Source organism: Fundulus heteroclitus, chromosome 13 (assembly GCF_011125445.2).
Source record: "Fundulus heteroclitus isolate FHET01 chromosome 13, MU-UCD_Fhet_4.1, whole genome shotgun sequence".
In the NCBI taxonomy this organism is placed as follows: Eukaryota; Metazoa; Chordata; class Actinopteri; order Cyprinodontiformes; family Fundulidae; genus Fundulus; species Fundulus heteroclitus.
In genome coordinates this window covers 37,671,140-37,694,277 of record NC_046373.1, presented here as the reverse complement: position 1 = coordinate 37,694,277, position 23,138 = coordinate 37,671,140, and the positions used below count along the sequence as shown (strand labels likewise).

Genomic DNA, 23,138 nt, shown 5'->3' with positions numbered 1-23,138 from the left:
TAATTTATGTGATAAAAGAATAATGAAATAAAAATCATTTGATGCTTTGCAGCATCTATCATGCATTTGCTTTATCTATCAACCCTATAGGTCCATTTTATCTGATTTAATTATTTATTGATAGAAGGAAATTAATAGATAATACAACATTTAGAATTTTAGCACTTGAAGTTTTACTTAAATCGTTAAGAAAAATATAATATATATTTTTATTTAGTAAATTAATTACATTTACAACACAGCCCTTGTTGGCTTGTTCAGTTTGTGGTTGTGTGGAGTAGAACTCAGCAGTCAGTAGTTTGGAGATCTTCTGATGGACGAGTCATCAGAAACGTTTAAAAGTTAAATCCTTTTGCGTCTTTTTAATTTCTCCACGCTGCTGAGCTATTGTATCACGGCACATACAGAACCACGGCGTGCGGTTCTGTGAGTTCTGCTTTCCGCCTGCTTGGCTGGACTCCCCTCAGGTGTGAGCGTCGCTCTTCCTCCTCTGTTGCTGCAGGATGTGAGGATGATGAGCGCCGGGAAACCTGCCCAGCACACCAGGGAGGTGGAGGCAGACCTGGAGAAAGCAGAAGGCATGATCCGCTTCCTCTTCAACGACGTGCAGCTGCTGAAAGACGGGCGCCACCTGCAGGCCGAACAGATGTACCGCAGGTAACACCGACATTCAGGACCGGTTATTCACCTTAAGGCTGCAGACGTTCGTTTTGGGCTCAGCTGACGTTGATGGAGGATGTGCAACAATCTACTTTCTGTGCTTTCAGAGTATACCGTCTCCACGAGAGGCTTGTAAACGTCCGCAGCGAGTACAACCTGCGGCTGAAGTCCGGTGTGACCACCGCACAGATCCCCATGACCCAGATCCCCATGACCCAGATCCACACCACCCAGGTCCACACGGCCCAGGTCCTGCAGCAGGCCTCCTCCAGGGTGCGGCCCGAGCTGGACGAGGTCACCCTGCGCTACGTCCACGACCTGCTGGGCTGGGTGGAGGAGAACCAGCGGCGGGTGGAGGAGGGCGAGTGGGGCTCCGACCTGCCCAACGTGGAGACGCAGCTGGGCAGCCACCGCGGCCTGCACCAGTCCGTGGAGGAGTTCCGCTCCAAGATCGAGAGGGCCAAGTCCGACGAGGTACGACGGACGGAGAACACGGCGAGGGGGGGGGGGGGGGGCTTCGCTGGTGAGGGAGGGGCTAATCACGCTGATTCTCATGTTCTCCAGAGTCAGATCTCTCCTGCCAGTAAGGCTGCGTACCGGGAATATCTGGACAAACTGGAGCAGCAGTACGGGAAGCTGCTGGTGAGTAGCAGGACAACCGGCAAGGAGAGATAATCAGAGTAATCAAGTTTAATCGCCAAGTAGGTTTGCACTTACAAGAACTTGACTTGGTGTTGATGGTGCAGAAAATAGAAATATTCAGGACTGTCTCAGAAAATTAGAATATTGTGATAAAGTTCTTTATTTTCTGTAATGCAATTAAAAAACATGAAATTTCACACATTCTGGATTCATTACAAATCAACTGAAATATCGCAAGCCTTTTATTGTTTTAATATCGCTGATTATGGCGTACAGCTGAAGAAAACTCAAAAATCATATCTCAAAATATTAGAATATTTCCTCAGACCAAGTAAAAAAAAAATTATAACAGCAAAACAAAATCAAACATTTGAGAATGTCCATTAATGCAGTCAGTACTTGGTTGCACAGATTAGTGCATCAATGCGGCGTGGCATGGAGGCAATCAGCCTGTGGCATTGCTGAGGTGTTATGGATGCCCAGGATGCTTCAATAGCGGCCTTTAGCTCATTTGCATTGTTGGCTCTGGTGTCTTTCAGCTTCTTCTTCACAATAGCCCACAAATTCTCTATGGGGTTCAGGTCAGGGGAATTGGCAGGCCAATCAAGGACAGTAATGCCATGGTCAGTACACCAGTTACTGTGAGAATCTGATGTCGTCTCTTAACCACTACCATACTTGTGATTTAGTTTACTGAACCAAGCTGAGTGTTTTTCAAGGCTCAGGAAACCCTGCAGTGTTTCCAGTTAATTAGACGATTCAAGTGATTAGTTGAATAGCCTACTAGTATACTTTTTCACCATATTCTAATTTTCTGAGACAGTCCTGTATACAGAATCTAGAGCTATATACACGGCAGACTGTGAGTCAATGTAACGCAGAAGGTCTGGAGATGCTACGTTGGTGTAGCTTGTAGGTCCTGAACAGGGAAGAGATGCTACGTGTCAAAGCTGACGGCGGCTCTGGGCCTCGTTGATCAGGCCGGTAGCGGATGAGAAGAAACTGCTGTTGTGGCTGCAGTGATCCGGTGTGAGTCTGAAGTTTTCTGCCGTCCTCCATCATCTCTGTCTGCAGCACGCCTCCAAAGCTCGCCTGCGCTACCTGGTGGAGCTGCACGCCTTCGTCAGCGCAGCCACCAAAGAGCTGATGTGGCTCAACGAGAAGGAGGAGGAGGAGGTCAACTTCGACTGGAGCGAACGGAACACCAACATGGCCTCCAAGAAGGAGTGCTACTCGGTGCAGTAACCCCCCCCCCCCATGTCTCTATGGCTGCGTCGCTCTCTGCGCCCGGCTGCAGGGACGTGAACCCCGCTGTGTCTCCTCTGCTGCAGGGTTTGATGAGAGAGCTGGAGCTCCGGGAGAAGAAGGTGAACGGCGTTCAGACCACAGGAGACAAGCTGCTGAGGGACGGACACCCCGGCAGACAGACCATCGAGGTGAGACGTCTGCTCCGCTGCAGACAGACCGAAGCTCCTGCTTTACGACGTTAACACGGTTTGACCTCCTCAGGCCTTCACCGCAGCGCTGCAGACTCAGTGGAGCTGGCTCCTCCAGCTGTGCTGCTGCATCGAAACCCACCTGAAGGAAAACACGGCTTACTTCCAGGTACGTCCGCTCACCTGCGGCTCAAACATGAGCGTGTGAGCTCCAGCAGCCGAGACCTGAGGTCCAGCTTCTCCTCCCGTTTTCTCTCTGTCCAGTTTTTCGCTGACGTGAAGGAGGCTGAGGAGAGGATGAAAAAGATGCAGGAGGTGATGAAGAGGAAGTACACATGCGACCGCTCGGTCACAGTGACACGGCTGGAGGACCTCCTGCAGGACGCTGCTGTGAGTTCATCTTTTTACTGCCGCTCACGCTTTAAATCTCTTTAAAATGAAATAAAACACATGCGCTGCTTCTATGACCAAAGTCCAGATGATGATTGGCTAATAGCTGGATGATTCCTGGGTGGAAGGTGGAGCTGGAACTGGTTCTACAGTTTATTTAAAGGCACATAGCCATGATATTTGACACTTTATTAATTTATACGCCAGCAGCTCACTCTGGTTGCATACAAAGTTTTTATGAAAGATTATCACGTCTTAGTATTAGTTATTATTCTGGTGTTTTATGCTTTGTTTTTGCTCAGTTTGTTAGTAAATGAAGCCTTTAGTGTTTATTTACGATTTACGGAAGTACGTACTGAGCATGTGCAGCAGGGGTTAAAATAAGGAAGCGGCTAACGGCTATTAGCATCTCCCAGTGAACTGAGTAAAGGTCCTTATTAATGCTGTGATAATATTAATAACATGCTCTTCTTATCCTCTACCGTCTTAAATACAAACCTTACCTTGATGCTGTGTCCCTGTTTTCACTTCTGAACGAGAATTTTCTTCTTGTTGTTTCTGATATGAGGCTCTTAAAGTTGGTTTATTTAATTAATACCGGTTGGTCTTCATCACGCCAAGCTGCGGCTTTATAATGAGGCGTTGCAGAGGGTCAGGCTCAGTCTGGCATTGTTTAATACAGTTTTTATTAATTAAGCAAACCGGCATTATGGTAGTTCTGTGATACTGTCACTAGATGGCGCCAGGTCTGTTTATGTCTGATTACGGCGCCTGTTCAGGTGGTTATTTTTAGGTTCAGAAAGACCATCAAAGCTTGGAGTATTTGGTCTTATTTCATCATAATCAACTGGAGTTTGGTCTCTTTGGTAAAGACGTCTAACGTGGCTATGCACCTTTAACGGATCAGAGCCGGTTCTGTTCTGTGGAGCAGCCTGTTGGTTGCGTCTCTGTCTTCAACCCGTGTTTTTGTTCCAGGATGAGAAAGAGCAGCTGGCTGAGTTCAACACCCACCTGGAAGGTCTGAAGCGCCGGGCCAAGACCGTGGTCCAGCTGAAGCCGCGCAACCCAGCCAGCGCCATCAAGGGCAAGCTGCCCATCCAGGCCGTCTGCGACTTCAAACAGATGGAGGTAAACGGGCCGACCCGACCCGACGGGGCCGACCCGACCCGACGGGGCGCCAGGCTGGGCGTGGTGTTGATCCCGGTTCTGGTCTCCCTGCAGATCACGGTCCACAGAGGAGACGAGTGCGCTCTGCTCAACAACTCGCAGCCGTTTAAGTGGAGGGTTCTGAACGACAAAGGCAGCGAGGCGTCCGTGCCGTCCATCTGCTTCCTGGTGCCGCCCACCAATAAGGACGCAGTGAACAGCGTTGCCGGGTAAGATTACCAGGAGGAACGGCAGCCGAGGGACGTCTGAGCGGGTCTAGAACAGGGCGGTTAGAACCAGAGCTGCAGCTTTATCTGACAAAACGCTACCATCAGACGCTGAAGCTGCACAACTTGCAGAATCTACAAACACCTGCAGAATCACACTTTCATCTGGAGTCATTCCATCTAAAGCCAGGCGTACACGGTACAACGTTTATTTGCCCTTTTTGGGCTGATTCTTCAGTCGTTCCAGACAGGGGCGGTTCTGAACAGGGGCCAACAGGGGCCTGTGCCCCTGTAGAACTGTTCCTGGCCCCTGTTATGGCCCCTTTACTAAAAACATGATATTAAATTTCTTAGGATGATAAATGCTGACAAAGATACCGTGACTGGCTGGTCATTTGGATCAGTTGTATTTTTTTCGTTTATGTTTTTACCCAATAATAAAATAACAAAATAATTAAAAAATAAATATAAAAATATAACAATAATTAAAAATTAAGCTGTTTCACGTTAAGCTCCCGCTGTATTGAGAAAAGATCAGGGGTCTGCAACCTGCAGTTCCAGAGCCACAATCGACTCTTTGGCTTACTTAATATATTAAATGATGAAATGTTGACCTGTTAAGTTCCCCCCCCCCCCCCCCCCCCCAATCTTTTGTTCTGTGCCCCTGTGAAAAAACACTGGCCCCTCCCTGGCCTCCCTGCTAAATTTGGTCTAGAACCCGCACTGGTTCCAGAACTTTGTGGATCAGGCTGAGTTTCAGCATCATGGTGCGTGGTGCAGCATCCAGGGCGTAACGAGGGGCCATCAGCCTCTCACCACCTCCTCCCCATCAGAGGAAAATCAAACATGTCTGACATCCAGTCAGGAGAGGAGAGAATCATGGCGGCAGTACGTGTGACATGGAGTCAAACTACGGAGGAGAAACTGGTAGAATTACCAAGGCAGCGCGTTTGGTTCTAGTGAGCCTCATGTTTAACAGAGAGCATCCACACTTCTACCTTTTTCTTCTTCTACTGTTTACGTTTGGCTTCATGATAGACGAGTCAGAGTAGCGCCATCTCTCTGCGGAGCTGAGTCTGACGTTTTAGACGTACAGTGAGAACAGAGATGGAGAACTTTTCATCGTATAGTTTAGGCCCGGCTTAAGCTGAGTGCAGGAAAAAAGAACGTCTCTATTATCAAACAGTGGAACGGCGTCTCTGTGGGATGAATTGTTCTCCGTCCCGTCCAGACAGAACCCTCTGTTCCTCCAGACCCGCTCTAACCTCCAGCTCGTCTCCTCCAGGCTGGACGGGAACCTGCAGCGGCTGCAGTCCATGTGGCAGATGATGTTCGTGGACCTGAAGAGCCTGTTGTCCTGGCAGTACCTGATGAGAGACATCCACATCATCAACACCTGGAACGTCACCATGGTAACAGCATCACCTCCACCTGTGGTTCCTGTCTGGGGTTAGACGTAAAGAGAGAAACGGAAAAACCTTTTTAGATAACGTAGTTAAGCTGTTATCACAGAGAAACGAGCTCTACATCCCATCAGCACAGCGATTTAACTACTTTAATAGTTTAATAACCGACTTTATATAGAGGCAATTTAAAAACAGCGACGACCAAAAGGCCGAACAACAAAAAAGGCCATTAAAATAAATTAATAAAACGTTAGAAATTTAAATCAAATAAAATTAAGTAGAAATAAAATACAAGTAAAAGTCGCTACTAGAAAATACAACATATATTCCAAAATGAACCACCGGGTCAGAAGCCATGAGAAGAGGCGGCGCTTCAGAGCCGGTTTAAAAATGGCCGCCACCGATTCGAGAGGCGGCCATGACACTTCAACACAAATAAGACTTTTAAAATGAACGCCAAACACAAAGATAACAGTAAAATAATATAATAATGCTGCTTTTCTTCAGGACTCCCATGTAAATGAGATTTTAGATCTCAGTGGGTTAAATAAACTCATAATAACTGATAATAAAGTTAAACTGGTCAGAAAAAAACAGCTCCAGGTTAAACAAGCTTTAGAGAACCAGACCTTTATCATGACTGAATATCATCAAGATGTTTGAAATAACAAACTAAATATGTCGGTCTTCTACTGACATATTTAAACTTTTTATCTGGAAGAAAGCGTGAAGCTTTGTTATCTTGAGTTAAAGAGACTTTTATCCTGAGTTCCAGATCTGGTCATTTGCAGAAAATATTCCCGTTTTATTCAGATTTTCTCTCTATATAAATAATGAAAGAAAATGTGCTCCAGATCTCTTTATCTACATAACGATTCAGCTGCTGTTATAATAAATGAGCTTAAGATGTTTTAGGAGTTAATTAAAAGTCATCTCGGGATGATACGAATATGAGACGAGCCTGAAAAAAATAAACTTTTACTGCGATAAAATGAGCTCAGCGACTCGTTATCTTAGCTAAATCTGTTGTCTTAGCATAAGAAAGTGAAAAATCCAAACCGTTATCATGATGAAAGGAGTAAATTAGAAACAAACTGGATGATTAAACTGTGTCACAACAAAATAAGCTTGATCTTTTTACCTCAAACTGTTTTATAATACATATTTATAATATTTATAGTAAATGCTATTTTGAGTTAATGAGACTTTACCATCAGGTCACCATGATCTCCATAAGAACAACCTCCAGATAACGACCTCTAGATAATGAGCTCTAGATAACGAGCTCCAGATAACAAGCTCTAGATAACGAGCTCCAGATAACGAGCTCTCAGCCTCGTTACCTTTAGATAACGAGGCTAAGAGCTCGTTATCTCCAGATAACAATATGAAAAAGAGCGTCTCTGGCTTGCTGACCTCTCAGATGGACACAATATTATCTTATGGATAATTAACTACATTAAAGGTCCACTTTAAATCCATGCTGCCTGAGGGCCACAGAGACCCTCAGCTTTATGTAACTAAGGTTCTTGGGCGGGTTGGTCACCGTTACCGGACCTCTTGGTGTTTGAGGCGCACCGTTACTGAAGCATTAGATGTTTGGAGTTTGCAGCTAAAAGCCTCTGGAGGCAGAACGGCTCCTTTAAGCTTTTCTTTAGTCACTTTGGGTTCTTCTCTCCAGTTTAAGACTCTGCGGGTGGAGGAGTACCGGCTGGCTCTGAGGAACCTGGAGCAGCACTACCAGGACTTCCTGAGGGACAGTCAGGACTCCCAGATGTTCGGGGCAGAGGACCGCATGCAGGTGGAGTCCAACTACAACCGAGCCAACCAGCACTACCAGACCATGGTCAGCTCTGCAGAGCAAGGTAGGTGCTGCTCTGATCCAGATCGCCTCCCCCCCCCCCCTCCCCCCCCCCCCCCGGCAGCTGCAGCGTTTTTCACCATTTCTGTTGATCAGAACATTTTGACATGATGGGTTCCTGTTGCAGGCTCGGTGCCGCCCAGAGCAGGTAAGGTCTGCAGCCGGAGCTTTTGATTGGCTGAGCAGGACTGACTCTGTTTCTGTGCCTCTTGTTGCGTTTCATGCATTGAATCACTGATAATTAATAATCTTCTGTGATTTTATTCACGCTAACATCACTGATCATCACTGATGCATGTTTTACAGCAGCTGATTCTCAGTCTATGAATGAATAACTCTATTAACTGAAGGAGAAACGCTTCTGATATCCTGTTAACGTCTGACTGATTAACCATGAATGCGAGTTAATTATGGACACTTTGATGTTAAGAATGTAAATCGTCTGGAGATCTGACCTGCAGACTGGAGGGAATCTCATATTCCTGCAAAATGATGGGGAATTTATAGGTTTTAGACATTTCTGTGATTTTAAAGTAGTGATTAATTCTGATTAGTTCCTGAATCAGCCTCCATGAAACAGTAAAGATTGGCAGCAGTTGGCCTTATGTTCTCCTCAGAGGAGGTCCAGCTTCTCTGGGCTCAGAGGCTTCTGGGATGGACCATCATGGACCAGATGGACCATTGTGGACCATTGTGGACCAGATGGACCATCATGGACCATCATGGACCATCATGAACCATCATGGACCATCATGGATCATCGTGGACCAGATGGACCATCATGGACCATCATGGACAAGTTCTCCAGGTGTTTGGTGGAGGAGGAGGATCCGGTCCCTGCAGCCAGGCTCTGTGATGGTAGGAGGTTGGATCACGGTCTGGCTTCGGATCATCTCCTCTCCTCTGATGGCAGCATTGAAGCAGGAAAGTCCAGCAGAGGTTCTAGAGCAACATCTGCTGCCTTCAGGACCACATCTTCTCCAGGAACGTCCAGCATTTTCCACCCAGAACATGGAGACCAGATCCTAGAGGCCTGGCTGAGGAAGAGGAGGTCCAGCTGCTGGACTGGGCTGTTCTCCTTGTTGGAGACGACCCGGTTCTGATGGACTCCTGAGGACGTCTCTGCAAGGAGAACGGGACAGAACCACCTCTGGTTCTTCATGGTTCTGTGTCATCAGTGCAGAAAACAGCTTTAAGGTCCAGAATGTCTTACAGCCTGAAATCCAGAAACGTCTAAATATAAAAAAATAAAATCAGGCGCCATGAACGGTGTCTTCTTCTCACCTCTTCAGAACCGGTTCTTCACGCTGTGACCTTCCTAATGTTCTGCTACGGGGTTCTCCTGGGTCTCACATCCATCTGTTTCCTCCCACCAGGAGAACAAGACGAGTCGGTGTGTAGGACGTACCTGACGAAGATCAAGGACCTCCGCCTGAGGCTGGAGGGCTGCGAGACCCGGACGGTGACCCGCCTCCGGCAGCCGGTGGACAAGGAGCCGCTGAAAGCCTGCGCCACCAAGACGGCGGACCAGATGGTAGCAGCAGGACCACCGAGCGGACCTCTGGTGGTGAAGAGCCTCTCTGACCGTCCTGCTTCTGTCTCTGTTTGGCAGAAAGTCCAGTCGGAGCTGGAGGGCTTGAAGAAGGACCTGAGCTCCATCGCTGAGAAGACGGAGGAGGTTCTGACGTCTCCTCAGCAGTCCAGCTCGGCTCCCACGCTGCGCTCTGAGCTGGACCTCACCCTGAAGAAGATGGAGCACGTCTACGGGCTCTCCACCGTCTACCTGGACAAGTCAGTACCTTCTAGTCCCGGACTCTGGGTTGGACCCGTCAGGATCCGGGCCGCCGGCCAGGATCGCATATTTACACAAAAATAATTAAATTTGATTGAATTGGGTTGAAAACACAAAAACAAAAAGTAATTTTTACAGCTGCAGCATAATTACAGCTACAATAATGTTATTTCTAACATTTATTTATTGTTTTTCGCAACAGCGGCTAAAATGAATGAGTTTGGACCTGTTAACCCTTTAGAGGCCGATCCCAGAACCTGTCGTCAATTTTAGGTTTTTATTCAAAATCAAAGGCTAAACTGATAAATTAGTGACACGATTATATTTCCCAGTTAAACATGTTTTAAAAGCTTTTAACTATTTAGCAATTAAGCCATGAAGCATGAATATTTCTTTCCATATATTTTTCCAAAAAAAGGTAAAAAACAAAGCAACAGTTTTACAAAAACTTACAACACAGCTATAGAATTAATTCCAGCCAATCATCACCTCAGTTCTCACCTCCATATGGGTGATCAAAACATTGTTCCTTTAAGCCAAGCCAATAACGACCCTAACGACTCCTCGTTACAGAGGAGGGGACCAATTTAGGTCCAATCTGCTGGCTTAACGGCTTTAACGACCGCCCATTAATAAGGGGTGGACCTGTTTCTGCTGAATCTGCATGTTATCTAAGCTTTTACAGGCCTTTGTTAGGCAGTAGTATAAAGCTTGGTACTGCACATTACTCCAGACTTTTTGAATTGAGAAAGCTTCCTGGAGAGGAAGCGAAATGTCTTCAACTACGGAAAACAAGTCCAGTTGCTTTGTTTTTTACCTTTTTTTGGAATGACCATGACCTGATGACTGAGAATCTTCATCAGCATATTTTCCATATATATTCTATTTTTACACAAGACGAGTCAGACTTTAACTTTTAAGGAAATGTTTCTTTCCTTTGGAGCGGAAAACTTCCTCTTCCCGTGATTTACAGAGTTTTCATTGTTCTGGTGAACGAGGCCAGAACCAAACGGGTCAGAAAACGAGCTTCTTTCAGCCAGCTGACCAGAAGTGTGCAGTAACAGGTGGGGGAGGGGCAGCTCTGTGCTGTGGGAATTCACCCAGTGACTCATCAGGAAGGCTTTAAACAGCGGGCGGGTTTTCCAGAACATCTGAGCGATTTTTAAAGCAGAACCGTGTTTTTCAGGCTGAAGACCATCGACGTGGTGATCAGGAACACGAACGACGCTGAAGACGCTCTGAAGAACTACGAGACCCGCCTGAGAGACGTCAGCAAGGTTCCTGCCGACGAGGCGGAGGTGGAGGCCCGGCGCAGCCAGCTGAAGGTAGCGGACCCGTCAGGAACCCGTCAGGAACCCGTGAGGAACCCTACAGGAACCCGCCTGCTCCATCTGACCTCCTCTCTCCTAACAGGCGATGCGCGGCGAGGCCGAGGCCGACCAGGCCGTCTTCGACCGGCTGCAGGACGAGCTGCGGCGAGCGACCGCCATCAGCGACAAGATGAGCCGGCTGCACGGCGAGCGGGACACCGAGCTGGACCACTACCGGGCGCTGGTGGCGGGCCTGCTGGAGCGCTGGCAGGCCCTGTTCGCTCAGCTGGACCTGCGGCTGCGGGAGCTGGACCTCCTGGGGCGCCGCATGAGGAGCTACAGGGAGAGCTACGATTGGCTGATCCGCTGGCTGGGGGAGGCCCGGCAGCGGCAGGAGAAGATCCAGGCGGTGCCCATCGGAGACGGGAAGGCTCTCCGGGACCAGCTGGCAGAGGAGAAGGTAGAGAGCTGGGCTGAGCGCTGCTCCCTGAGGTTCTGAGGTTCTGAAGGTTCTGAAGGTTCTGAAGGTCCGTCTGTTTGTTTCAGAAACTCCTGGAGGAGATCGAGAAGAACAAAACCGAGGTTGAAAGCTGTCAGAAAAACGCCAAAGCTTACATCGATTCCGTCAAGGTAACCGCCGACATCAGCAGACCTTTCCTCCAGAACCGCAGTCGGTTTTAAGGTTCTGACAGGTTTGGACTCTGTGTTCTGAAGGACTACGAGCTCCTGGTGCTGACCTACAGAGCTCTGCAGGATCCCACGGCGTCTCCTCTGAAGAAGCCCAGGATGGAGGTCGCCTCAGACAGCATCATCCAGGAGGTTTGTGCTCCGTCCTGCAGGTCCGCCTCCACAGAACCAACAGAACCAACAGAACCGGCAGAACCATCCCAAAAACAAACACAGTTTCAGAAAATAATCTGATTCTTTTATAAATCTGGCACAGCTGGCAAACAGCAGATCTCTGAAAAAGCTCCACAGACTTTTCTCTTTACTGGCAAAACATCCCATCAATCTTTGTCTCAATGTTCAGTATTTTCCTGCAGGATTTAATTATTATTAACTTTATTTAAACAACACTTTGAAACAAAGACGTTGCATCACAATGCTGCACGTCCGTCAGAAGGCTCTCAGATAAAAGATAAAAGAAGTTATATTAGGGCTGGACGATAATTAAATAACAATATATATCGATCGATAGGAAAAAAGGTTTTCCTTTTTTTTTCATTCATTCCTTTCTTTTTCATTCTAGTCATGTAGGTTAATATTACATCATTAGATCCTCCCAGCCAATCACAACGCAGACCCAGGAACTAAGCTCCGCCCCCTTCACAGAGTTCAGAGAGCAAATGTTCTTTTTTCTTTGTTAAAAACTTGCAGTTTTGGTAAAAAGTTGGTTAAATAAAGGGTTGACTTTGAATTCAGGGTTTGTTGTTCTGTATCTAAAAATAAATAATTAAGCAACAGCATAAAATATAAGTTTTGAATTTGTTGATAATTGTCGATATCGATCGATATGATTTGTAGTTTATCGGTATGCTTTTTTTTATATCGTCCAGTCCTAAGTTATATTAAAGCAAATGTATTAAAATAGTTAAAAATGTTGTTTTAATAGATATAAGTTAAGACGTGAAGCTCTGAAGGCGACGTCGTTGCCAACGTGTCGTTAGCCTTCAGGTCAGACGCCGTTAATCAGCCGCTCTCTGTCTCCGCCCTCTTCAGTACGTCACCCTGAGGACCCGCTACAGCGAGCTGATGACCCTCACCAGCCAGTACATCAAGTTCATCACCGAGACGCAGCGCCGCCTGGAGGACGACGAGGTGAGTGCGGGCGTCGCTGAGGCCTCCGGGGCTCGGATGCTAACTGGAGCGCAGTGGGAGTCAGTTTCCTCCTGAGCTGAAAACATGTAGGTGACAGTCAGCCCGGTTCTGAGGACGGCGGTGAAGCGCACAGTTTCATCCTGTTTTCATGCGTCCTTCATTTAAAGCATGTCACCTGGTCAGGAAACAGGAACCTGATGGGGTCACATATCCAGCTCTGGCTCCACCTGCTGGTTAGGAGGCTTCACTGCTGCTTCCTGCTTCTCACGGATTCTTGGTTTCTAACTTTATCTTCTGTTTGGCTCCTCCTAACGGCTCGCATGGTGAACTCTGTTCACACGTTTAAGAGATGAATTTACCTGCCAGGTATTTAAGAACGACCCCCCCCCCCCCCCCCACATCATTTCATCACTTCCTGTCTGTGGAGAAGGGAAGCTTCACAACCTTAGAAACCTTTCAGATCCAGCTTCTGTTCTCTAGACGTTGATCTCAGGCTTTTTAGCCACTACGTCGTTTTTTATCGTCTCAGTTTGATCAAGTTAAACAGTTTCAGGTTTAATAACGACTAAAATAGTAATAATAATAATAATAATAATAATAATAATAATAATAATAATAATAATAATAAAGATTTAGATTGCTCATTATTCCTAAAATTGAATTTGTTTTGTGCAACAGAAGAATTTGCTGCATCAGTGTCACAATAATATTGGTTTATAATAGTTATAATAGTTTATAATAGTTCTTTTAAACTTGAACAGGTCCAAACGAGCTCAGAGTTCTATAAGAACACCCAAAGTGTCTCCCATCGGGCCACTCAGCTGGGCAGAACCGGCCCTTTAAACTGGTCCATAAATGGAACTGGTCAAAGCTTTGGAAAGGCCGTTCCAGAACCTGGATCCAGAACCAGTCTGGACTCATTGTTCTGTTGGATCATCCAGCTGCTGGTTTATTGGGAAGTTGAAGAAGCATTTGGACCCGAACTGTGTTGAACATTTAGGGACTAAAAGCGTGCAGCCCGGTCCAAAACTGATTTAAACCTAAAGTTTATTTAAGCTCCGTCATAATGATGCGTTCATGCTAACCTTTAACCTTATTAAAAAAACTTTACAGATTTTATGAAATATTTTTATTCTGTTGATCAGAACGTGAAGAGTCAGCTCAAATATTTATTTTTTCAAATTTTCTTCAACTGTTCTATAAACTTCTGCTCCAATAATTGAAGCCTTTTCTCCAAAATCCACAAACATAATAAAACATCAGATGCTGTTCCTGCATAAAGTCAGGATTTTATTACAGCAGATTCAGAGATTTAGAGACTGCGGTAATAAAAATGTTTGGGTCCCTTTTTAGTCCAAAGATTTCTTATTTTTATTTATTTTTAAAAAAATTTCCAGTCCAAGAAGTGGACTGGATTTAAGAGTTTGGTCACGTTCAAGTTTAAATTAAAAACCAGCAAATCCTGATGACATGCAAACATGCTAGACAATATTTAACAAATAATATCTATAATTATTTGAATTGTTTAGCAGCAAAGTGAGAAAAAGTGATCAGTTTTGATCCTTTTACTGTGATTCCAGCTCCTAGTTATGATGAAACGATGAATTCAGCTTCTGTTTCAGCTCCACCCTGCAGGATCTGACAGCTTTCTAAACGCTGAAGCTTCCTTGCTGTTCGCAGCGGTCCAATCATTGAGCTTCACCTGCTGCTCGCTGCATTCTGGTCCTCAGACTCACTGTTGGGCTTCTCATCCGTTTGCTGCATCCCTCCTGCTCAGAAATGTGTTTTTTATTTTCCTTTATTCAAACTAATGCATGTTTCAGACGTCTGCCGTCAGAGTTTTGTGTTTGCATGCTGCTGAGAACTTCCTGCTTGTTTCTTCTCACTTATTTTATGCCTTTAGTCAGAGGCTGGTTTAAAGATAAAGAGTTTAAATATTAGAAGGTGACTGAAATAAGCAAAGATGAAGCAGTTTGTGGCGTAAACGGTCGTCTCAGAATGCACCAGCTGCAGCATCCTAGTGGTTCTGGGTCTGAAACATTTGGGTTTAACATGATGTCAGGATTCTGAGATGAAGGACGAAGGTCCACATGTTGCTGCTGGAGAACAAGAGGCGGGTTCCACCTGGACGGGTCGCCAGTCCATCACAGAACCGACTCCGTAAAGCTGGAGTACCCTGAGAGAACCCAGGCATGCACAGGGAGAACACGCAGACTCCAGCAGAAAGACCAGGTTGGGATTTCAACCCAGAACCTTCTGGCTTGTTTTAAAGCCTGCAGACGGTTTCTGTCTGTCTGGTTCTGGTCGTCCCTCAGCGTCAGAACCGCAGGGAGCCATCTTTATCTGGATTCTAGTTTGTTTCCTGAACTTCCTGTTCAGTTTTAAGAGCAGGAAGTTAAGGACGCGTAGTTAAACGTAGATCAAACCCTTCCCAGCTGTAATCCTGCTGGTGCCTTTAGGTGATCTCCGCCTCTGGAGGAAATAAAAGCTGTGATGCTGAGTTTGATGTAAGATCCAAACGTTCTCAGCGATCAGAGACTCCAGTTTCTCACATTCGCTGGAAGCTAAGCTGCCGTCTGGAATAAATGTGTAAAAATAAACGGACAGGTGAGTTAAAGTGTCAGGAAGCATGTGAGTAACGTGTCGTCCTGTGCTGTGACGTAAACTGTTCACCTGTTGCTCGACGTTTCATGACCAACACTAGAATTTAGCGGGACAGGATTTTCTCTTTAGTACTAAAATGTTTTGCTGGATATCAAGCTGCCGTCATTGAGAAAGAAACCACAGGTCCCTTTAATTCTTCAGTTTTATCTATCAGGACATTTAAATAAATCAGATCCTCATGAGGCCTTAAACCACGGCCTCACCTGAACACCTGGCAGGTGACCACGGGTCCTGATACGTAAAATCTTGGGATTAAAATCTGTTTTCTCTCTCTGTGGCAACAGAAGCCGAGGCTGGCCGTCCACAATCTGAATCTTTTCCATGTGGTTTTCTCTACGCGTTTGGAGAATAATAATGTAACTTACTATGAATCATTTACTTTACAGACGGTACCTGAATGCACCATCATCACCACGTCTACACATAAAACACCCAACATCAATTAAAACGATCCTGTCAGCTTAAAACAAACCACTTTTCCCCAAAGAAACATCATTTTATCTCTAAAAATGCATTTATGTCTTGACTAAAAGGAGAAATGCATCATCTCAACATAAAAAGCTATTTTTTTAATTATATCTCAGTATAACAAGATTCTGTCTTCCTGTTATTTAGAGACAGAAATTTTTGAAATTTAAATGAAATCATTCCTAAAATAACATCTTGTTACTTGAGATATTTTCACAGAGAACGAGGAATTACTTCAACATAACGAGATATTTTATCCCTAAAGCAAAAGAAGAATTAGTAAAGAAACTTTTTTTAATCTGGACACATTTGGTGGTGTGCTGGTTCTCCCAGCGGTCCGATCTCAGATCAGCATTTCCTATTATTTATAATTCTTCAAAAAACGTTTGTTTTCTGATATTAACTCTTCATTTGGAGAAAATGAAAAACCTAAAATAATTTAATGAAATATTGGTATCAGTTTATAAGGTGTGAATAAAACAGTCATTACGCTGTTATAAACATGGAGTCTTTATGAAGGTTAATGACTGTTATCTTTAAGTGTCATTTGGAAAAATTATGACATTTTTCATGCAAAGTCGACGTTATTTAAAATATTTTTATGATACCTTGACATTAACAGAACCAAAAATTACCACTTAATGACATATTTGCAGCCCTTTGAATCATCTGATTACTGAAAAGTGCTTTATTAATAAACTTGCCTTTACTTCTACTGGTTCAACTTTACTTGAGGTTAAATAAAATATTAATGAAAGTTAAAATAGTCTAATGACGGCCAAAGTTAAGACCAATCAGATGTGAAAATGTAATCTTAAAACATGCATCTAAATAACTTTTTAAAGCTTTATAATTAGACCTGTTATGACATGTTTATGATGGGTTATGATTTCTTGGTTAATGTCAAGTTATCATAGCAAAGATATTTTAAACATTGTATTTTAAACAAACAAACGTTGCATTAAAAGTGTCATAATTTACCGAATGACACTTAATGACTACAGTAATGGACCATCATAACGTCTCCTTCATGTTTATGACAGTGTAATGTTTCTTATTCACACCCCTTCAAGTAAAGTGGTACCAAAATATTTCATATAATTATAAAATAGTAACAAATATGTCATTTGTTTCTTTGTATTAATATAAAGAAAAAGAAAGGATCTTCTTATCTTGAGATCATCGTTTTAAGAAAAACAGGGAAAACAAAATTATCTGAAGATGATTTTACATTTTGAGATATTATGTTTAGTTTGATCAGTTTTATCCAAACAGATATTCTCTCATTATCTTCATTTCTGTTTCTTTATTCAAGTAATAAATTATCTCCAGATTTTGCTTCTCATTTTTTTTAAAAATGAGAAAATGAGCAGCATTACGCAACGATTTCTTTTCTCATCGTCCGAACATAACGAGGAAAAATCTCTCGTTTCTGCTGAGATCCTTTCTGCGCTAAAGGGAAATTGTTTAGCGCCACATTTTCTGGTTTTCTCGGGAAACCTCGATGGAAACGATAACGAGGACGGCTACTCTCAGCTTCAGTACTCCAGCTTAATGCTCCCACGTGTTTCCATGTTTATGAACCTTTGTTTCCCAACGTTGATCTAACCTTCTCCTCTTTGTTCCCACTAAAACAGAAAGCTTCAGAAAAACTGAAGGAAGAGGAAAGAAGAAAGCTGGCAGAGATGCAGGCTGAGCTAGAGAAGCAGAAGCAGCTGGCTGAAGTTCAGGCTCAGTCCATGGCCAAAGCAGAGCAGGAGGCCCAGGAGCTGAAGCTGAAGATGAAGGAGGAGGCCAACAGGCGGCAGGACGTGGCCGTGGACTCCGAGAAGCAGAAGCAGACCATCCAGCAGGAGCTGCAGCAGCTGAGGAGTCTGTCCGAGCAGGAGATCAAGTCCAAGAGCCAGCAGCTGAAGGAGGCGCTGGACAGTCGCACCAAGATCGAGGAGGAGATCCACATCATCCGAATCCAGCTGGAGACCACCATGAAGCAGAAAACCACGGCCGAGTCCGAGCTCCAGAACCTCAGAGACAAAGCCGGCGAGGCCGAGAAGCTCCGCAAAGCCGCTCAGGACGAGGCGGAGAGGCTCCGCAAGCAGGTGGCCGAGGAGAGCCAGAGGAAGAAAAGCGCTGAAGATGAGCTGAAGCGCAGAGCTGAAGCCGAGAAGGAGGCGGCCAGGCAGAAGCAGAAAGCCCTGGAGGAGCTGCAGAAGTTCAAGATGCAGGCGGAGGAAGCAGAGAGGCGCGTGAAGCAGGCCGAGGAGGAGAAGCTGAGGCAGATCCGAGTGGTGGAGGAGGTGGCGCAGCAGAGCGCCGTCACCCAGATGCAATCCAAGGCCGTGTTGTTCAGCGAAAAGACCACCGAGCTGGAGAAGTGTCTGAAGAAGGAGCAGGGCACGGTCCTGCAGCTGCAGGAGGAAGCCGAGCGGCTCCGGAAGCAGCAGGAGGAGGCCAACAAAGCCAGGGAGCAGGCGGAGCAAGAGCTGGAAACATGGAGGCAGAAGGCCAACGAGGCCCTGCGCCTGCGGCTGCAAGCGGAGGAGGTGGCTCAGAAGAAGAGCCAGGCTCAGGAGGAAGCAGAGCGGCAGAAGGTGGAAGCCGAACGCGATGCCAAGCGGAGGACGAAGGCCGAGGAAGCTGCCCTCAAGCAGAAGGACAACGCCGAGCAGGAGCTGGAGAAGCAGAGGCAGTTCGCCGAGCAGATCGCTCAGCAGAAGCTGTCCGCCGAGCAGGAGTGCATCCGCTTGAAGGCCGACTTCGAGCACGCCGACCAGCAGAGGGCGCTGTTGGACAGCGAGCTCCAGCGCCTGAAGGACGAGGTGAGCGCGGCAGAAAGCCAGAGGAAGCGGCTGGAAGAGGAGCTGGCCAAAGTGCGCAGCGAGATGGACGCCCTGCTGCAGATGAAGGTCAAGGCGGAGAAGGAGACGCTGTCGAAGACGGAAAAGAGCAAGCAGCTCCTGGAGTCGGAGGCGCTGAAGATGAAGCAGCTGGCGGAGGAGGCCGCCCGGCTGAGAGCGGTGGCCGAGGAGGCGAAGAAGCAGAGGCAGGCGGCAGAAGAAGAGGCAGCGCAGCAGAGAGCCGAGGCCGAGAAGATCCTCAAGGAAAAACTGGCCGCCATCAACGAGGCGACGCGCGTCAAGACCGAAGCGGAGATCGCCCTGAAGTCCAAGGAGGCGGAGAACGAGAGACTGAAGAGGAAGGCGGAGGAGGAGGCCTATCAGAGGAAGCTCCTGGAGGACCAGGCTGCCCAGCACAAGCAGGAGATAGAGGAGAAGATCACTCAGCTGCAGGGCTCCTCTCAGTCGGAGCTGCACAGGCAGAAGACGGTGGTGGAGGAGACGCTGAGGCAGAAGAAGGTGGTGGAGGAGGAGATCCACATCATCAGGGTCAACTTTGAGAAGGCGTCGAGGGAGAAGTCCGACTTGGAGCTGGAGCTGAAGAAGCTGAAGGACGCCGCCGACCAGACGCAGAAGAGCAAAGCCAAAGCCGAGGAGGAGGCGGAGAAGCTGAAAAAACTGGCAGCCGAGGAGGAGAAGAAGAGGAAGGAGGCCGAGGAGAAGGTGAAGAGGATCACCGCAGCAGAGGAAGAGGCGGCTCGGCAGTGCAAAGCCGCCCAGGAGGAGGTGGAGCGGCTCAAGAAGAAGGCGGAGGAAGCCAACAAGCAGAGAGCCGCCGCCGAGAAGGAGGCAGAGCGGCAGGTGGTGCTGGTCCAGGAGGCGGCCCAGAAATGCAGCGCCGCCGAGCAGAAGGCCCAGAACGTCCTCAGCAAGAACAAAGAAGACGTCCTGGCTCAGGAGAAGCTCAGAGACGAGTTCAAGAGCGCCAAGAAGCTCGCCGAGGCGGCCGAGAAGGCCAAGGAGAAAGCAGAGAAGGAGGCCGCGGCGCTTCGGCAGAAAGCCCAGGAGGCCGAGACGCAGAGGAAGGCTGCAGAAGACGAAGCTGCGAAACAAGCCAAGGCTCAGCAGGACGCCGAGAGACTGAGGAAGGAGGCGGAGGAGGAGGCGTCGAGGCGAGCCGCGGCCGAAGCTGCGGCGCTGAAGCAGAAGCAGCAGGCGGATGCAGAGATGGCCAAACACAAGAAAGAGGCTGAGAAGGCGCTGAAGCAGAAGAGCCAGGTGGAGAAGGAGCTTTCAGCCATCAAGCTGCAGCTGGAGCAAACGGACAAGCAGAGAGGAGTGCTGGACGCCGAGCTGCAGAGGGTCAAAGGTGAAGTCAACGAAGCCGTGAAGCAGAGAGCACAGGTGGAGGAAGAACTTTCCAAAGTCAAGCATCAGATGGACGAGCTCCTCAAAGCTAAACTCAAGATCGAGGAGCAAAACCGGCTCCTCATGCAGAAAGACAAAGACAGAACCCAGAAGTTACTCCAGGAGGAGGCGGAGAAGATGAAGACGCTGGCAGCAGAAGCTGCCCGGCTCGCCGTGGAGGCTGAAGAGGCGGCCAAGCAGAGACAGATCGCCGAGTCGGATCTGGCCGAACAACGACTCCTGGCAGAGAAGATGCTGAAGGAGAAGATGCAGGCCATCCAGGAGGCCACCAGGCTGAAGGCTGAAGCAGAGGAGCTGCAGAAACTGAAGGAGCAGGCCCAGCAAAAGGCCAAGAAACTGCAGCAGGACAAACAACAGATCCAGCAGCGCCTGGAGAAGGAGACCGAGGACTTCCAGAAGTCTCTCGAGACGGAGCGATCCAGGCAGCGGGAAGCGTCTGCTGAGGCGGAGAAGCTGAAGCTCAGAGTCAAGGAGCTCAGCGACGCTCAGGCGAAAGCCGAAGAGGAGGCCAAGAAGTTCAGGAAGCAGGCGGACGAAGCTAAAGCCCGACTCCAAGACTCCGAAAAGCAAGTGTCAGAAACTGTTGTGGCGAAGCTGGAGACGCAGATGCAGCAGAGCTCCAGAGAAGCCGACGGACTGAAGAGAGCCATATCTGAGCTGGAGAACGAAAAGAAGAAGCTGAGAAAAGACGCCGAGGAGCTTCAGAAGAAAACTCAAGAGGTAGAGTCCCTGAAAGCAGCAGCAGCAGCAGCAGCTGGTAGCCCGGTCCGGTTCAAACCTCCAGCTGCACAACTAACGGTTCCTGTAAACGGCAGAAACCGTTAGAAACTTCAGCAGGAACGCGATGATAGTTCCTTTATTTACTCCTATGATAAACTAAATAAGTAACAGATCCAGTCTCACTAACATTCATAGAACTTTTGCTTTTGGACCAAATTTAGTAGAAAAGTCGCAGAATCTCTTTAAACTCTGAAAATACCTGCAGAGTTGATCAGTTGCAGGTTTTGTTTTCCACCAGAAACCTTCCAGGTCTTTAAATCAGTCCTGGTACCAGAGCCGGTTCTCCAGAACCGGTCCGTTGGTCAGTCGAAGCGGGACCAGGGCCCCCAGGTAAAGATGTCTGGGGACTCTCCTGTGAAACGTTTAGTTTGCAGAACTTGAATATGTGCATTAAAATATAGAAAGAGGCTGTGAGGTTAAAGAAGCGACATCTTCATGTCCTGTAAGTTTTAAACTTCCATCACTGGTTCTAAATGTAGCAGCTGACTGTAGAAACTAAATGTTTTCAGCAATACGGGGAATATTTGATCAGTTTTCTACATGCCTGACTGAATGGTATCCGTTTTACCAACTTTATCCTCCTTTTCTCCACTAGATGGCGACAGCCCAGCAGCAGCAGATTGAGCAGCAGAAAGTGCAGCTTCAGCAATCTTTCCTCACTGAGAAGGAGTTGCTGCTGAAAAGAGAAAAAACTGTCGAAGACGAGAAAAAGAAGCTGGAGAAGCAGTACGAGGAGGAAGTGAAAAAGGCCAAAGCCTTTAAGGAAGAACAGGAGCGTCAGCGAGCGCTCATGGAGGAGGAGAGGAAGAAGCTGCAGGCCGTGATGGACGAAGCCGTGAAGAGGCAGAAGGAGGCCGAGGCAGAGATGAAGGCCAAGCAGGAGGAGATGGAAATGCTGGAAAAGAAGAGGCTGGAGCAGGAAAAGCTCCTGGAAGAGGAGAACAAAAAGCTGAGGGAGAAAGTGCAGAGTTTGGAGGTCGCTTCTAAAGAGAGTGCGTCTGAGACAAAAGAGATGGAAGTCCAGACGGAGAAAGTTCCTGAGGAGCAGCTGGTCTCAATGACGGTGGTGGGAACAACACAGAAGGTTCTGAACGGGTCGGTGGAAACGGACGGGGGGAAGAAAGACGGAAGATCTCCCCTAGCGTTTGATGGAATCAGAAAGAAGGTTCCTGCAGAGAGACTTTTCGAAATTGGCGTCCTTACCAAGAAGGACATGGACAAACTGAAGAAAGGCAAAGTCTCGCCGCAGGAGCTTGAAAAGACGGACAAGGTTCGATCTTGTCTGAAGGGCCAGAGCTGCGTTGGGGGCGTCCTGACGCCGTCCAAGGAGAAAATGAGCGTCTACAAGGCCATGGCGGAGAGCAAGCTCGCCCCAAGCTCTGCTGCCATGCTTCTGGAAGCTCAGGCTGCTTCAGGCTACGTCGTCGATCCAGTGAAGAATAAACTCCTCTCCGTAGACGAGGCTGTGAAGGAGGATCTAGTTGGGCCTGAACTCCATGAGCGTTTGCTTTCTGCTGAGCGAGCAGCCAGCGGCTTCAAAGATCCGTTCACCGGAGCTACCATCTCCCTGTTTGAGGCCATGAAGAAGGGTCTGATCGACCAAGAGCAAGCCACCAAGTTCCTGGACGTGCAGCTAGCGACGGGCGGGATCGTGGATCCCATCAACAGTCACAGAGTCCCGCTTCAGACTGCCTACAAGCAGGGGCAGTTTGATGCCGACATGAACAAGAAGCTCACGGATCCCAGCGATGATTCCAAGTTATTCACTGATCCCAGTACTCAGGAGCCGCTCACCTACAAACAGCTGCTGGACAAATGTACCAAAGACCCGGAGACTGGCCTGCTGATGCTGCCGGTGACAGAAAAGGCCGGTCAGGCAGAGAGAACCTACACGGACATGGAGACCAAAGAGGTGTTCAGCAGGTCCAAGGTCGACGTCCCGTTTGGAAAGTTTAAAGGAAAAACCGTCACCATCTGGGAGGTGATAAATTCAGAGTATTTCACCGAGGAGCAAAGAAGAGAACTGATCCGCCAGTACAAGACGGGCAAGATCACCGTGGAGAAGGTCATCAAGATCGTCATCACTGTTGTGGAAGACAAGGAGAAGGAGGGTGGGAATGTGTTCAGTGGTCTGAGGGCTCCGGTGACTGCCAACGAGCTCCTGGAGTCTAAGATCATAAACAAAGACTTGTTCAACAAACTGAGCAATGGGAAGATCTCAGTGAAGGAGGTTTCTGAGATGGAGGCTGTGAAAAAGGCCCTGCAAGGAACGC

At 47.4% G+C, this 23,138-nt stretch overlaps 1 protein-coding gene across 1 annotated transcript in view; it reads left to right on the top strand.

The window, feature by feature from the left end:
• pleca (plectin a) overlaps positions 1 to 23,138 on the top strand; it is a 104,017-nt gene that overhangs the window by 74,940 nt on the left and 5,939 nt on the right. Inside the window, 21 exon segments of the mRNA XM_036145667.1 lie at positions 503 to 657; positions 768 to 1,134; positions 1,225 to 1,302; positions 2,377 to 2,538; positions 2,634 to 2,738; positions 2,812 to 2,907; positions 3,003 to 3,128; positions 4,104 to 4,256; positions 4,350 to 4,504; positions 5,787 to 5,913; positions 7,589 to 7,772; positions 7,896 to 7,916; positions 9,145 to 9,302; positions 9,381 to 9,559; positions 10,747 to 10,885; positions 10,974 to 11,330; positions 11,417 to 11,500; positions 11,585 to 11,689; positions 12,590 to 12,688; positions 17,458 to 20,805; positions 21,461 to 23,137. Coding sequence (XP_036001560.1) covers positions 503 to 657; positions 768 to 1,134; positions 1,225 to 1,302; positions 2,377 to 2,538; positions 2,634 to 2,738; positions 2,812 to 2,907; positions 3,003 to 3,128; positions 4,104 to 4,256; positions 4,350 to 4,504; positions 5,787 to 5,913; positions 7,589 to 7,772; positions 7,896 to 7,916; positions 9,145 to 9,302; positions 9,381 to 9,559; positions 10,747 to 10,885; positions 10,974 to 11,330; positions 11,417 to 11,500; positions 11,585 to 11,689; positions 12,590 to 12,688; positions 17,458 to 20,805; positions 21,461 to 23,137 — 7,875 coding nt within the window.